We start from the raw sequence: 16,533 nt of genomic DNA on the forward strand, positions 1-16,533 counted from the left end.
GGGAGGAAAATAATTTCTAAAGATGATGATACAATTTTTTTACACCCAAAACCAAGAACTTATCAATATGTAGATAGGGTACCATACACATGTTTTCAAGGCATGCAAATAAATCCACCAAAATTTCTTTCAATCATATATAGTCTAAAAATTAAACCAAACTTAATTAATAGAAACAAAAGGATCAAACAAACAAATTTAAGAGGTCCCAATTCTCTTGAATAAAGACAGTAGTTTGATTGCCTATAATTACGTGAATAGCTTTATTTGGTAGTTTCTTCATTTACTTGCATGGAAGCAAGAAAGTTCTTGAGACAAGTATTGTAGACACACGGTCGTTCCAAGTGAACCAAGTGACCTGCTTTCTTTATGCCTTCAAATGTGGCCTTGTCTCCTAGCTGCCTGAATTGCACCCACACAATAAACACATTGAATTAGGTTTAACCTTCTACCCACAACCTCTAAAAATGAGCTCTGTTTAGTGTTGAAAAAGAATAATTAAGGGCCTGCATACTCTTTCATGTTTTGAGCTAGTTCTAACTTAAATATTTGATCCTCCTCTCCCCATAGCAGATGTATTCTCTGTGAGAAATGAAGATATATATATACATGATGTTATTGATACAGATCTATTTGGGCAATTAATTAGATGCTTGATTTCCACCATACCTGAGAAAAACTAGGGATGTTTGTTTCTTTGGTGCTAACCACAAGGCCCTCCAGCAGCTCAGCCCTTTCCTTTCTGTTGCTAAACATCACCTATTCATCACCATTAATTACTAATTATGTATTTCCACTTTTTGTTTTTGTATAAATTGAACTTATAAAGTAATTGCAATGAACCTATAAGTAACTACATGCACTTAAAGTTATTAATAATTTGTAATATTTGAGTTCAGTGTAATTACTTATAGGCTCAGTTCAGTGCAGTTACTTTATAGATTGAGTAGCATAATGAGGAGTTTTTATTTGAACCATGCATATATTCAACCTCGAGAAAGTCTCTATGGAGGCGATCCGGGAACCAGAGGTTCTTGTAGGCGGCGACTTTGAGAAGCGCCTTGCATCCCTTGACGGATGTCGGCAGGAGAAGCTCGGACGACGATGAGAAGCCGAGCTCATCGAGCGTGGCGTTGCTTATGGAGTCCGTCATCGCCAGTATCGACCCTGAGATCACCATAGCGTCCACCATCTCCGGGTGGAGCTCCGCCATCTTGAAGGCCACCATGCCGCCGTAGCTGAACCCCACCACCGTGCACCTCTCCACACCCAGCTTCTTCAGCCCCTTCAGCAGGCACTCCGCCTGAAACGTCGGCGACCTGTCCGGGCTGTCGGTGAAGGAGCCACCGAAGAAGAGGAGGTCGGGCACGTAGACGGAGTACTTCTTCGTCAAAGATCCCACCTGCCAATTCCATTTTTCAAACACACATATTATATTCTCGAGATCAGTTGATAAGACATTTTTTCGTTAACTAATACTCCCCCGTCCCACTCAAAAAGCAAGTTTCTTAATCTCCGTGCCAAAGGAAACATGACTATTAGCTAGGCTAGGGCGGGTCATCTAAAGTTATTAATATATATGTATATGAGTGATGTATGAGCAAGTTCATAACGTCCCAAAAAATGAGCACGCAAATTAAAAAAATACAAATAAAATAAATGAAGATAAAGTTACTAGGATGGAGGAAGTATGAAATAATAGTTTCATATGTTTTAGATTTTCTTTTTTACCCTAAAGAGTATAGAAAATGAGATAAAAAGATGGTGAACACCAAAATGTGATAAAATTTTTGCTTATTTTTCTTTTAGTTTCTCATTATCTTTCGATAAATTTGCTAATAATATATAAAAATAAAAAATATACCTGAAATTGCCAGGTGACGATGCCCTCGCCGGCGAAGCCATGGACGAGCACCACGACTGGTTTGGTGGTGGTCTTGGGTTTGGTCTTGAGGGTGTCTCGAGGGACCCAGATGTTCATGACGGTGCCCGGTTCGATTTCAACGGTGTGAGGAATCACGCCGGCCATCTTCATCAGCCCATGTAGCAGTGGCTTCTGAGCTGCTACTAGGTTCACCATTGTGTGTGTTTTTGTGGGAAGTTGGATTCGGTAAGCTACAAAAGAGATATATAGTTGGTGTTAGGTAGTTATTGGCTTTGCCTACGTTGAATTTGAGGAACGCCTGTGTATTCAACTTTGATTGAGAGCTTTTATTTGTTTCATTTACTTTCCTTTTTCTTTTTTACATTAATCATAATTGAGATCTCTCCGATTTAGATATCAAGGTCTACAGCAGGACATATTTCCACTCCAATTACTTCAATTGGCAATTACTCAAGCCTACAAATTCTGAAAATCAAAATTTAAATGAAAAATTACGTCTTAAAGTCGTAAAAACTAAAACTTCAAGAAATAATCCTACATTCGTGATCAAGTCAAGTAAAATTAAAATTCAAATTTTCATATAAAAAACCATTGGTTTTTATGTCAGAAAAATTTCATTTGGAAAAGGTCGCCGCCTGAAGGAGCCGCCGCATTTAGGTGTTAGTTGGCCAACTTCAAACGTAAATACATATTTATCTTTTTTCTTACGATCTACTCCCTCCGTCCACGAAATGAGTACCCATTTGTGGACGGCACGAGTTTTAAGAAATGTATGGAGTGTAGTGTAAATAGTTTAAGGGTCCCACTTTTTGTGTGTGTTAATTAAAGAGATGTGTGGGGTACACTTGCCAAAAAGGGAAATGGGTACTCATTTCGTGGACGGACGAAAAAGGAAATATGGGTACTCATTTCGTGGACGGAGGGAGTATATCTATATAATATATAAAAGAGGAGTTTTTTTCCTCTCTTTTTCTCTCTCTTCTTCCACCAAAATTTTAACTATTTTTTTTCTTTTTACTTTTTTATATTGAATAGTTATTTTTTAAACATCATCAAATTTGATCATGAAAAAATAATCAATATACAGTATAGTATAAAAATCATCAAAAATGAATTAATTAAAATGACTAAGTTATGAAAAATTTAAATATTTTATTTGCTTTCTCTTTATTAAATATCTACTATAACTTTTTATTTATGTTTGTGTATAAAATTACTATTTACTATGATGAATAATATATGCATAATGCAAATTTTCATTATCGAACAATTTTTAAATTTATATAATAACTATAATTATCATTACACTTTTTATAAATTGAAAATTTACATTTTTAAATTCAGGATTTTATTGAATAATTGATGTGAATTATTATATTCTATTAAAAACATATTTTTTATTTGTTTATATTTTGAATTTTTTATTATTTATTTAAATTATCGTTAAATTTCGATGTCCGTCGTGCATCGCACGAATGGGCGTATACTAGTTATGTCATAAATACAAAGCGAACTCCAAGAGTATTGTTATTTATTGGTGAATTGTTTACTTAAAAAACTGCTCCTTCTGATATTAAAACGAAAAAGACTATGCCTTCCGTCACAACCTCTCGTTAAGTCCTATATTTTTTTTCATGCCGTTCCAATGAAGTTGAGTTATTTCTCTTTTCAGAGAAAAAAAAAGTAAATTAAAATCCTAATTAAAATTACTAATTACACCCTTATTTTTTCTCAAACACATTTTCACTCTCTTTCTCAAACCCCTAAAAACTTTTTTTCATCTTTTCCGGCAATACGACTGCCGTGACTGAGGGAGAAGCCAGGCTGAAGGACAGCACTACTGGGATTCGGCGAAAATATGGGATGGTGATTTTTCTTGATTATTCTTTATATTTTCCTCGATTTTTTCTTGATTTTTTACGCTTGAGCTCCATGGCAAAAATATGGAGTGGTGAACAAAGTGGATTTGACGGGGGGCTTTGACGAACTTCAGGAAATTTCGAATTTGAATCGAGGGATTTTAGAGAGTTTGTTTGAAAGTTTTCGGGATTCGAAATTTTCAAAGTTTTCGGATGTTGGCGCCATCGTGCGTCGTGCGGCGAGAGGAAGACCGACAGTGGCACTAACTTCAAGATTTGGGGGGAGGGGGAGGAAGAACGGCGGTGGCGCTAAAATTGCTGGGATTTGGGGATGGGGGTAGGAAGAGGGTTGTTTTTTATTATTTCTAAATTAAAAATAAAAATATTTAGATTATATAATTTAAAGTTTAGACTTAAAAATAATTTAAAGTTATTAATTATATAGATAATTACATAATCACAAATTTATAAAATATACTTAGATAATTAAACAGTAATTTCTTAAATTCCGTACCGAAAAAAAATGTCTCAACTTCAACGGGACCGATGGAGTATTTATGTATATGTAAATGATCTTATTTAATTTGTCAACGCAAACTTTAAAATTAGAAAAGTACGTACCAGAAATCTAAGGAATCTAGATTAATTATTCCCTCCGTCCCACTGTATGTGAGACCTTTTTTTTTGCACACAAAAATTAAGAAAAGTGTATTTTATTTATAGGTGAAAAAGTGAAAATGTGTTTAAAGGGTAAAATTTTTACCAAAAAAGGAAAGAATCTCACTTATAGTGAGACGCTTTAAATAGAAAGAGTCTCAGATACAGTGAAATGGATGGAGTATTTTTTAAGTTCGCTTGACTATTATTCACTTGATATCCTTGTGGAGTATAAAATACAATGTAATAAAATTAAATTATCAATTTCCCTTTAATTAATTGGGAACATTAGTTAAGCAATAACCAAATTATCCTCAAAATTGGAAACTACCCCAGAGTTGTTATATAGATTATGTTTAGTAATAAAATATTCCATCATATAGTTTCAAAAAAAAATGTCAGGTATCCTTAATCTCATTTAAAATAGTAAATTGGTGATCCGTATATTTATATCCAAATTCATCAAGTCAACTACAAGGTGGAGTGGTTTATGCTCACGAAATAACAGCTAGCATGCATATATTTACCAAACATTATCTACCTCATATATATAAATTAAGCAAGAAACATGATTGTAAATGTGCTTGTTCAATAAATAAAAAACAGCTGATGTTTACGGAAAAAGTTCGATGCATTTTGAATCTTTTGATGCATAAACAACACAAGCACATGCATGAGAAGTAGAAACCTCATTTTGTTAATTAAAAAAAAAATTGGAGACAGAAATATATATTTGAATGGTTACCTTCAAATTTCTGTGAAGAAGAGTAACGGTGAGGTTTCGCTATCAAATAGATTTTTGAGAAGAACCCAACTACAATCAACAACCACCTTAATATACACGAAAATGGCTTCCCGCCGCGGACGAGATGCCGCCGCTACGCCGCCGACGAACCGCCACACTTGATTATGCCCAAATAAAAATATATGGAGGTTAAAAAAGCTTTACAAAAGTTAAGGCCATGCAAACTGAGAAAAAAGTGTCAATATATACAAGTTGAAGCATCTCACTCATGTCATGGAGCCCAACGTTAATAAAAAAAGATTTAAAAAAATGTGCTACTAATTTAATCATTTGCTGAAAATAATAGAGTCAATATACTACATTAAACAATTTCATAGAACAAAAAGAAAATTTACCCATTAAGATTAAAAAATTAAAAATAATTTTTTTATGTAAATATATTAATTTGTCATTAATAAATTTTTATTAAAAAATAACTTAATTAATTAGTACCGTCTTATTAATTTTGATATCTTCCAATAATAAAATTAATCTTAAATACTCGTGAGATTTATACTCTTGTCGGCTGACAGCCGTGGAAGTAATTTCATTATGGAATGGGCCCAAAATTCTTTTATCCTTTTCACGCCACCAAATTCATTGTGCCTTGCACGAAATCGTCCTTAAATTATTGTTGATTTTGGGTGACTAAGATATATAAACCATTTTGAATACTATATGTACAATGTTGTTTGAATTTTGGTCAACTACAATGCCTACTCTCCAGGGTCAGGCACCCACTACTAAAAAAAATTACATTAAAATATACTCCCTCCGTCCCACGAATCTTGACACACGTTTGATTTCGACACGAGAATTAATGAATTGTAGATTAGTGTTTTAAGTGTGTAGTTAATAAATTATAAAAGTGATAAAGTAAGAAAGAGAAGGTGATAAAAGTGATAAAAGTAGGAGAGAGAAAATAATACTCCCTCTGTCCCGGCCAAGACGCTACATTTGTTTTTTGGCACGGGATTTAAGGAGTTGTAGATTAATATTTTAAGTGTGTAATAATAAAGTGATAAAGTAGGAGAGAGAAAGTAATAAAGTGATAAAGTAAGAAAGAGAAGGTAATAAAGTGATAAAGTATGAGAGATAATGTAATAAAGAAATACTTAATTAGTGTTAATTAAGTGTTTAAAATTCCTTATTTTTGCCAAATATAGAAATGTAGCATCTTTGTTGGGACGGCCCGGAAAGGAATATGTAGCATCTTGGACGGGACGGAGGGAGTAAAAATGATAAAGTAGGAGTGAGAAGTTACCTTATTTGGAAATGTGTCAAGATTCGTGGAACGGCCCAAAAAAGAAAACGTGTCAAGATTCGTGGGACGGAGGGAGTATTTCTTAATTGGTGGGGTGGATAAATTTAAATTTTAAAATTATAACTTCGTAATTTCATTAACAGCGTGTGATTTCTGCAGGGTTATTGATATATTGTGGGTCGAGATTTAACTAGTACCTATAAATATCCTCTTTCTTAAAAAGAAAAGGCAAAAATACAAATTTTTTTTTGAGAAGATTTTGTTTTTTTTTTTGTTTTTGTTTTTTTTTTTTTGAGCTCCTAGAGGTACAATTTTTTTTTTATTTCTTATTGATTCGTTATTGTCACTCGATTTATACATCTTCAAATTTAGACCGTATATTTGTCAGTCTTTGGAAAATTTCAAAATTGTCTCAAGTCGTTCAATTCGTTATTGTTTTGTTACAAGTAGCTTACCTACCTGTGATGTTGTTAATGGTATTTGACGTCAAAACAATGAGCTTGCTATTTTACAAATTCAATAATTATTTTTAGACACCTAGGTGTCTAGATACCTAGGTGTAAACCGGTTTTTTTGGGTTTTTTTGACTGGGCCGATTTTTTACTAATTTGTGATTTACTAAAATATCACTTCTTTAAATTTCTCAACTACTTTTAATCTTATCCTAAATATATTTTATTTACATTTTTATTTTATCTTAATTTTCATTTTTTTTTGCCAATTTTTGTTTCAAAAATTATTTTTTATTTTCGAATTGTTTTTATTTATTTTTTTCGATCTTTTTTTTTATTTTTCTTTTAAAATATTCTTTCCTTAAATTTCTCAACTACTACTTTTTATCTTATCCTAACTATATTTTGTTTACATTTTTATTTTACCTTAATTTCCATTTTTTTGCCAAATTTTTATTTTCAAAAATTATTTTTTATTTTTGAATTAATTTTTATTTTTTTTTCAATTTTTTATTTTCTTTTAAAATATTATTTCCTTAAATTTCTCAACTACTTTTTATCTTATCCTAAATACTATATTTTATTTACATTTTTATTTTACCTTAATGTCCGTTTTTTTGCCAAAATTTTTTTCGAAAATTATATTTTATTTTTTCGGAATTTTTTTTATTTGTTTCAAAAAATTTGTTATTATTTTTTATTTCACTAATTTTGATTTTCTTCTAAAAATAATGCTAGATTTGTTTCCACTAAATTAGAGATTTTAATTCTCCTAAATATAATCCTAGATTTATTTCCACTAATTTAAAGATTTTAATTCTCCTAAAAATAATCCTAGATTTGTTTACACTAATTTAATGATTCTAAATCTCCTAAAAATAATAATAGATTTGTTTCCATTATTTTAAAGATTCTAAGTCTCCTAAAAATAATCCTAGATTTGTTCCACTGATTTAGAGATTATAATTCTCCTAAAAATAATCCTAGATTTGTTTCTACATATATTTTATTTTTCGATATTGTTTTTTTTTTAATTTTTTGCCCAAAATAATATTTAGAAGTCGTTTTTATAAATAAAAAAAATCGAAATAAGGGTAAAGTTATTTTAATTGCGATTTCTTTTTTCTATCGAATTTCATGTGCAAAAAACATTTTGAAGATTGTTTTTAAAAAAAATCAAAATAAGGAAAAAGATGCTTGAGGGATTTGAACTTGAGACCTATATAAAATGTGAATGATACTTTGTCATCTTGTCCGGTAGTGGCAACCGCATAAATCCTTGGTTAGAATTAAAAATAAAATGATTCATGCGATTGGACATCGAGCGAAAAATTTAAATAACATATACATTATTTAATCTCTTATAATAAAGTATTAATTAATTGAAGTACATTAGTGAATGTCAGAAAAAATAAAATCAAAAGACTATTTAACATATACTTGAATGAAAAACAATGTATTATTGTAAATAATACAATGAGGTGAAATGATTCATATGATTTCGCTTAACTATGTAACCAAGTCGATATAATTATTTGTTATAAAATAAATATTTATTAATTAATTTAAGTTAAATTAGTGATTTTGAGGAAAATAAAAAATAAAATGAGGTGAAATTGTTCATATGAATGTATTTCGCTCGCAAGACTATGTATAGCAAGTCGATTCAATTATTCGTCACAAAATAAAGATTTATTAATTTTTTTAGTTAAATTAGTGATTTTGAGGAAAAATAAAATAAAATAAGGTGAAATGGTTCGTATGAATGTATTTATAACAAGTCGATTCAATCATTCGTTATAAAATAAAAATTAATTAATTATTTTAAGTTAAATTAGTGATTTTGAGGAAAAATATAATAAAATGAGGTGAAATGGTTCATATGAATGTATTTCGCTCACAAGACTATGTACAATATGTTTAACTAATTTTCCGTACTTTAAAAAAAAAAAAAAAAAACCGCACTCTATGTTTAACATACTTACCACTTACATATAAAACTTATTCAATATTGATTGGGTTTTCTATAAGATTTTGAGTGATTGTACGCCATGTGTTTGAATTTTCTATAAGATTTTGAGTGATTTTTTACCAAGAAGAAAATCTAAAAGATATTCACTACTCCTTTATGATTTATTTGCCATGAAGAAAATCAAAATCAAATCTTCACAAAACAATGAAAAATTTCGGTCTTCTCATCTCCAAATCATCCACCAATTTTTTTGCACGCCAAGTGTTTGTTTCTATGATTGAACGAATATTGTATAAAATTTTTCAAGATTTACATGATCCATCAACTTTTGTGGGATTATGTTTATCCAAAATAAAATCTTCACAACATATTGTTGAGATTTTGTCCCCCTTGAAACCAAAAAAAATGAAAATCGGTAGTTTAGCTGATCGTGGATGTAGGAACGTAACTTCCGAACCACGTAAAAATTCTTTTGTCTTTTATATGCTTTAAGTTATTTCCTCTATGTGTAAAACTGCTTTCATATTGAATTGGACTAACTGAAAACTTGAACTAAGGATTTGATTAAGTGGCAAACATTTTCTAAAGGCTATTCGAACTAAGTTTAAATATCCGCTGCCGGAGTTATAAGTTTGACTAATCTATCTTTCGATAGTCAGGAAGATTCATAACTCTACTCTGTTTTAGTTCAAACCGTGACTGAAGCTTTACGTGGACTGAAGTTAACTGATCCACTCAATTGACCCAAGTCATCCACTGATAGTTCTATCAGTATCAGTCGCATCCCTTTCACAAATATTCTAAACTGGTTTAAGTATCCTGACTGGTCAACTCAACTGATCATTTAAATACAAATCTTTGTATCAGTCAGGTTACAACAAAGTATTTTTGCGAAAAATAGCCTACAAGTGTATCCCCCCCATACACCTGTTCAGTGACCCTCCGGGACCCTAACAACATGCAAAAAAAAAAAAAAATGGTGGATGATTTGGAGATGAGAAGACCAAAATTTTTCATTGTTTTGTGAAGATTTGATTTTGATTTTCTTCATGGCAAATAAATCATAAAGGAGTGGTGAATATCTTTTAGATTTTTTTCATGGTAAAAAATTATGATCTAATTTAATGATGATAAAATCACTCAAAATCTTATAGAAAATTCAAACAGGAGTTTTAACAAACACATAGCATGCAATCAAGCTCTTTAATTTAATAAACTTACCTAATAATTTTAAATTAAAGTAAAAAAAATTACTTCATTATTTACAAGTATTAATCTTACTTAAATATTAGTGGAGAAAAAATAAAAAATCACCATTTTCGAAAAAAAAATAAAAAATAGAAATTTTCAAGAAAAATAATACGTATGGAAACAAATCTACAAGTATTTTTAAGAGAATCCTAAAATAGATGTAAACAAATGAATTATCGAAAAATATAAATAATAGGATTTTCGGAAAAAATAATATGTGTGGAAACAAATTTAATTTTTTTTAGGAGAATACCCATATTAAAGGAAACAAATCAAAAAATAAATAATACAATTTTCGGAAAAAAAAGAAGCTAAAATTACAGAAGTAAAAAAAAACAGAAAATAGAAATAATTAAAATCGAATAATACTAAACAACGGTTGACATAATTTTGGAAAGGATATTCTAGTGGAAACAAATCAAAAAGATTGCTGAAAATAGAACCCTCAATAACCGGACAAATTTACCCTAAAAAAATAATCGGACAAATTAAAAAGAAAAACTAGTCAATTCATTAATTTTTGAAAAAAATAAAAAAAAATAACATAAATTAAAAAAAATTAAAAAAAAATTGTTTTCGGAACAGTAAAAAAAAATAATATATGAAAAAATAATTACTCTAGGATGTTTAGAACAATTCATAAATTCGTCGAAAAAAAAATTCGGAAATGAGTTAATAAATAACAATTCAAAAAAAATAATAAAATTTTCAGAAAAAAAATAATTTTTGAAAAAATGGAAAAATAGGGAAAAATGAAAATACAAAATAAACAGGACAAGATTAAAAATAGTTGAGGAATTTAAGGAAAGGACATTTTAAAAGAAAAAAAAAAATTCGAAAATAAAATAAAAAATAATTCGAAAATAAAATATAATTTTTGAAAAAAATTTGGCAAAAAAATGAAAAAAATAGGAAAAAAATCGAAAATACAAAATAAATAGGATAAGATTAAAAGTAGTTGAAGAATTTAAGAAAATTATATTTTAGTAAATCCATAAATTAGCAAAAAACTGGTCCAATCAAATTAATCATAAAAACCGGTTTTGAGCCTAGGTGTCTAGACACCTAGGTGGCTAAAATTCACATCTCTTTTAAATTTTTGTAATTTGTCTTTTTTCTCTGTCTTCGATTTATTTAATATAACTCTGATGTATCTTGATTGATATGCTTTTATAAGATTTTTTGGCCGATGGCTAGGAACATAATCTACTTAATTAATTATAGGATAGGATTGTTACAACTTTAATTTTCTCTCTAACCAATTTGTTGAAGATTTAAAGGTTTTTGTGGGGCGCCGATGCGCGTAGTCGGAAAAACCATCGGTAATCCATTCATAATTAGCGACGGCTATCTAGCCGTCAATGATTCCGCTAGTGTTCGATTAAATTTCTTTGTAATGATATATGCTTGTTTAATTAGTGAACTTACGAACAATTCTCTCAATTATGGACCAACTCTTATCTTTCTTCGTCTGAAATTAGTCTTGCACAGGATGCACAGATATATGCTATGTTGAAAAGATAATAGTAGTAATATTTTACAATTATAATTAAATTATAAAATAAAAAATAAAAAATAATTTGAGGTAGATTTGATTTAATAATTTACATGTGCACGATAAATATATATCCATCCCAAATTAATTACTAAAAAAACAATTATAGATTGATGTGGTAATGTATAGCAATATAGTATGAAAATGCAATTTTCAGCATTTTTTTTCCTGCAATTTATGTAATTACAACTATTTTTTAGGGCAATTTATAAGAGATTTTAATAGAATTTTGATGTCCAAGGTGGAAAAATGATGACTTCTCTGTCAAGGCTCTCTCAACCCTAGTCGCTGTTTAATGTGTACCATGGAATTCGGTCGCCATGCTGCCCATGGTTCGTCAGATAAGGGGGCCCTCAACTTGCCTATTGTTTCCTCCAACTTTGAACCCCTCTGCCGATCTCCGTCTGCCACCGGTGTTTCCGTTGTTCAAGGGTGTTCTAACCCTAACCCTAACTCTAATGTTTCTGTCTCTCACAGTCAGTCCATGCCGGTCCAAGGGCTGCTGGGAGTTTCCGAACATGGGTGCCCCTCCAACCCTATCAATGTCGATTCTTTTCGAGCTTCGTCAACCGTAGGTATCCCTGCCACTCTTAATGCCACGACCATTATGGCTGATAAGAACAAGGACTCTTGCGCCAATACCTCAAGTACTGAAACTCTGATTTCTTATGCAGCGATGGTTAACCTCAAGGTCGCTCGTAAAGAATGATGTAAAAATGATCCCACTCTATTTTTCCACTAGAAAATTTTGTTTTAAGTCTATTTGAAACCCTTTCAGCAAAAAGTGGAGGAAGCCCTGAAATATATTTTTCTTTTCAAAAATTCATTCCACAATCATTTCGGGTTAAACTTTAGACATAAAATCATGGGATAATTGCGTGAAAATACACAAACTTTGCCAAAAATCCATATTTGACGCAAAGTTAGGATTTTACATTTTAATACACCAACTTTCGTTGTTGTCCAAATTTGACACGACTTAATTCTTAAAAATTAAAAAAACAACCCATGTTTGTAAATAATTATACAAAGACCCACTTATGTTATAATTTGGGACATTTAAACTAAAACAAGATATTTCCTTATGATGTTTTCTTTTAATCTTTGATCCGCGCTTAAAATGGTTTAAAAGAAAACATCATAAGGAAATATCTTGTTTTGGTTTAAATGTCCCAAATTATAACATAAGTGGGTCTTTGTATAATTATTTACAAAAAGGGGTTGTTTTTTGAATTTTTAAGAATTAGTCGTGTCAAATTTGGACAACAACGAAAGTTGGTGTATTAAAATGTAAAATCCTAACTTCATGTCAAATATGGATTTTTGGCAAAGTTTGTGTATTTAAGTGCAATTTTCCCTAAAATCATCTTTATACCATCTAAAATCAGAAAGAGTTAAGCATCTGAGATTCATCAGTTATTTCTGAGATCTGTCTAGTTGTAACTCATTAGTTCCAACAAAATTAGACAGGATAGTATAAATAAAAGTATTAACAACATCTGATTCTTCTTTATTAGAGATAGGATCAGTAGTACTGGCACTAAGAATTTTATTCTTAGCTTATTTTGAGATATAAAAACCCCACCAGCCTTGTAATTGATCGGTAAATCCACTGATAATAGCTTGAGCAATTTGCCTATCACTATTACCTTTGATTTTGGCTGCTGATGAATAAGTATTTGTTTAACAATGGTTTTAATCTGATATTCAGATTTTCCATCAATATTCCATTCAGTAATGGCTTCACCACTGAATTGAGCAAAATCCTTATTGTCTTCAATTTGAAGATCAATATGAGTGTTTTTTGTATAAAAAGGTTTAACATTAGAGACTTTAATAATTTTATTGACTTGAAAGTCTTCATCAGAAGAATTTTCATCTTTAGTAATAACAGAAACATGATTATAACTGCTTTTAGGTTTATCATGTTTTTCAGTCACACTGATTTTTTGTAGTCTAGTAATTAAACCATCAAAAAAATCATTGTCTTTTTTAGAACTTAACGGTGTTTCCGTTGTTCAAGGGTGTTCTAACCCTAACCCTAACTCTAATGTTTCTGCCTCTCACAGTCAGTCCCTGCCGGTCCAAGGGCTGCTGGGAGTTTCCGAACATGGGTGCCCTTCCTCCAACCCTACCAATGCCGATTCTTTTCGAGCTTCGCCAACCGCAGGTATCCCTGCCACTCTTAATGCCACGACCATTATGGCTGATAAGAACAAGGACTCTCGCGCCAATCCCTCAAGTACTGAAACTCCAATTTCTTATGTGGCGATGTATTTTCTATATTTCGGCTACTTAGGATCCGTCCCTCTTACAAAGGGCTCGGCAGGTATTTATAGGGATTACAGAGAGAAAGGGTAAAATGGTCTTCTTCGGTTCCTCATGTACTCCTCATGCACGAACATTGCCCCGACGTCATTGTCATCCATGATTGTTCTTTCTAAACATCTTGCAACTTTTTCTAACAGACATATTCTTTTTGTCCTGCACAGGTAAGCTCTCCATTATCCAACGCAGACACGCGAGTATTCTTCTGTAGGTCATGTAGGCATGTGAGTGTTCTTTTGTAACTTGACACATGTACTTGACTGCGCCACTTCTTCACATTTGCTGCGCAGGCGCTTTTGTGTATGTTCATCAGGAGTTCATCCTTCTTCCTGCGCTGTTAATCTTTTCCACAAATAATAATAATAATAATAATAATAATAATAATAATAATAATAATAATAATAACAACAACAACAACAACAACAACAACAACAACAACAACAACAACAACAACAACAACAACAACAGCTACAAAATGTAATACCTGCGCTGATGGGGATTTTACCCCTCATCAAAGGGGAGACTTGGAAATAAGCTCATCAAGACTACATGATTGAAGATAAAGATTATATGATTTGTCTATGAATCTTATTCTTTTATGTTTTTGTTTGTGTCTTCTTATGACTTGAGATTTGTTTAATTATAAAATGCTTGGCTAGAATCTCTTATCTTAGGGATTAGATGAGTTTGTAATGAATTGATGTTTATTTTAATTTAACTCTTGTTCGAATGTCTCTATCTCCTTGAGCTCTAGGTTTATTTCTTGTTAGAATGATTGATCACCATTTTGAACATATGTGTTGTGTTGATTTGAATTGGGAGAGGATAATAACCTAGATTAAAAACTTAAGGCACATTATCTCAATAAACTGAGATGTTGAAAGTTTAAGTAATTGCATTGTTGATCTTTGGTGATTTTGAAAATTATAGGTAAGAAATTGACTGGGGACGACAATTATAATTCGTAATCTACCGTTTTAATCGTCCGGAAGGAGGCTACAGCTAGGTGTGAGATCACCCTAGATAGCTAGGTTCATCCAAAAGTTAGATAATATAGATTGGAGTTCATTACGATCTATCGAAATCTAATCCATATGATAACTTTTTTTTAGTCATTCCCCAATTTATTTACTAAGATTATTTTGTTGTTATTTTGTTTGTTTACTTTATTTAGCGTTGTTTCAATTATCATCATCTCTTAAAATTTGGTTGTCTAAATATGTTGAAAACAACTTATTAATTGTATTTACAAGTTTGAATTCATAAATTCTTGTGGGATACGACATTGCTTGCACTTATAGCAACTACACCATACACTTGTGGCGCAGTGAAAATAAAAATAGCTAACACAAAAATTATTTTATCTCCTAAATATTTAGTACAAGTGATACATGTCAAATGACATATCAATATATCTTTTATATGAATGTCAAATATATTATTTAAGATAGACAGAAACTATGGGCAAATATTTATTTATATTTCTTTTAATAAATAAAAATTAAAAAATAAAAGTTAAAAGAAAAGTGAAAGTAAGAGAATTAATTGAAAAAATGAGGAGAGATAAGAGAGAATTTTTTTTTAAAGTTTTTTATCTTTAAATAAATATTATTAAAATCGGAATTTTATAAAAAAGAAAAAAGGAAAAGCCTAGAAACCCTTGAGAGCACAGACAAGCTCACTAAGGACCGAACCTCGTTAAAACTCATTTAAAGAAAACCCAAAGGAAAAAACCTTAAAGGGGAAAAAGAGTACTCGTCTAACGCCAAACAAAACGCGAAACAAGAAACGAAAAAAGCCAAAAAGGAGGGAGAGACTTCGGAAACTCCGGCCTAACCATCGTCCCCAAGCCTCCCCGGACACCTTCCTGACCCCGAAGAGTAAAGCCGACAACGAAAAAACACAAAATAAAACATGACAACGGCAAGAAAGAGACAAGACTCGCTTCCAAGGGGGAACCCAGCAAGAAAGCACATCAATGACCAAAGCTACCTTCCGCGAAAGCGAGAGCCGTCCATATCCCATCAACGAGGGACATGACGTATCCAAAGGGATCTGACCTCCCTGACCCCAACCTCTAGCGCACCAGAAAACTGAAAAAAGGTCAATGAGACACCCCTGCCCATCCATCACAACACACCACAACCGCCGCACCCCACAACAAAAACAAACATCGAGACCAGCCAAACACAAAAAGACAACGCTAAAGAGAAATCCTAACATGGCTATGAGTAGATATATCACGAGAAACCACAAGCTTGATATCATCAATAGCAAACGGCCACCAGCCCTCCTGCCTATTCCATTAGCCATAATATCCACAGGCTGATTGCCCTCTCTATAAATATGAGTGACCATCAGATGGAAGTCCCGTAAAATCCGAAGAATGTGTTTCCAAGAATTCATGAAGCGCCACAGAACATTAGTCGTCCTAGATTCCAAAAGATGAATAACATACATTGAATCCGACTCTACCCAAAGATAGTGCCAACCACGATCATGAGCAATGTTGATGGCAGTAATGAC

General features: G+C 31.5%; 1 protein-coding gene across 2 annotated transcripts; it reads right to left on the bottom strand.

Annotated features, from left to right (window-relative positions):
- Positions 1–92: 92 nt before the first annotated feature.
- On the bottom strand, positions 93–5,810 carry LOC131011247 (uncharacterized). 2 transcript variants are annotated; one of them, XM_057939033.1, is made up of 6 exons: positions 5,147–5,810; positions 1,865–2,115; positions 992–1,402; positions 670–759; positions 515–582; positions 93–402 (listed from the first exon to the last, which is right to left on the bottom strand). In XM_057939033.1, exons 2-6 carry the CDS (start codon positions 2,078–2,080, stop codon positions 264–266), a joined length of 924 nt encoding a protein of 307 aa, XP_057795016.1. In that variant the 5' UTR covers positions 2,081–2,115; positions 5,147–5,810; the 3' UTR covers positions 93–263. The 2 variants fall into 2 exon arrangements, with proteins under 2 accessions (XP_057795016.1, XP_057795017.1); XM_057939034.1 differs by having other exon boundaries at positions 1,865–2,596; positions 5,071–5,366.
- Positions 5,811–16,533: the final 10,723 nt, after the last annotated feature.

The sequence above is a fragment of the Salvia miltiorrhiza genome, chromosome 2 (genome assembly GCF_028751815.1).
Source record: "Salvia miltiorrhiza cultivar Shanhuang (shh) chromosome 2, IMPLAD_Smil_shh, whole genome shotgun sequence".
Classification (NCBI taxonomy): domain Eukaryota; kingdom Viridiplantae; phylum Streptophyta; class Magnoliopsida; order Lamiales; family Lamiaceae; genus Salvia; species Salvia miltiorrhiza.

Bases quoted from the DNA above. Each gene is read 5' to 3' on its own strand.
- LOC131011247 (XM_057939033.1), bottom strand. From the start codon at position 2,080: ATGGTGAACCTAGTAGCAGCTCAGAAGCCACTGCTACATGGGCTGATG. The intron at 1,403-1,864 runs GTATATTTTTTA...TGGAATTGGCAG, and splicing joins TCGTCACCTGGCAATTTCAG to GTGGGATCTTTGACGAAGAA. The intron at 583-669 runs GTATGGTGGAAA...CATTTCTCACAG, and splicing joins ACATCCCTAGTTTTTCTCAG to AGAATACATCTGCTATGGGG.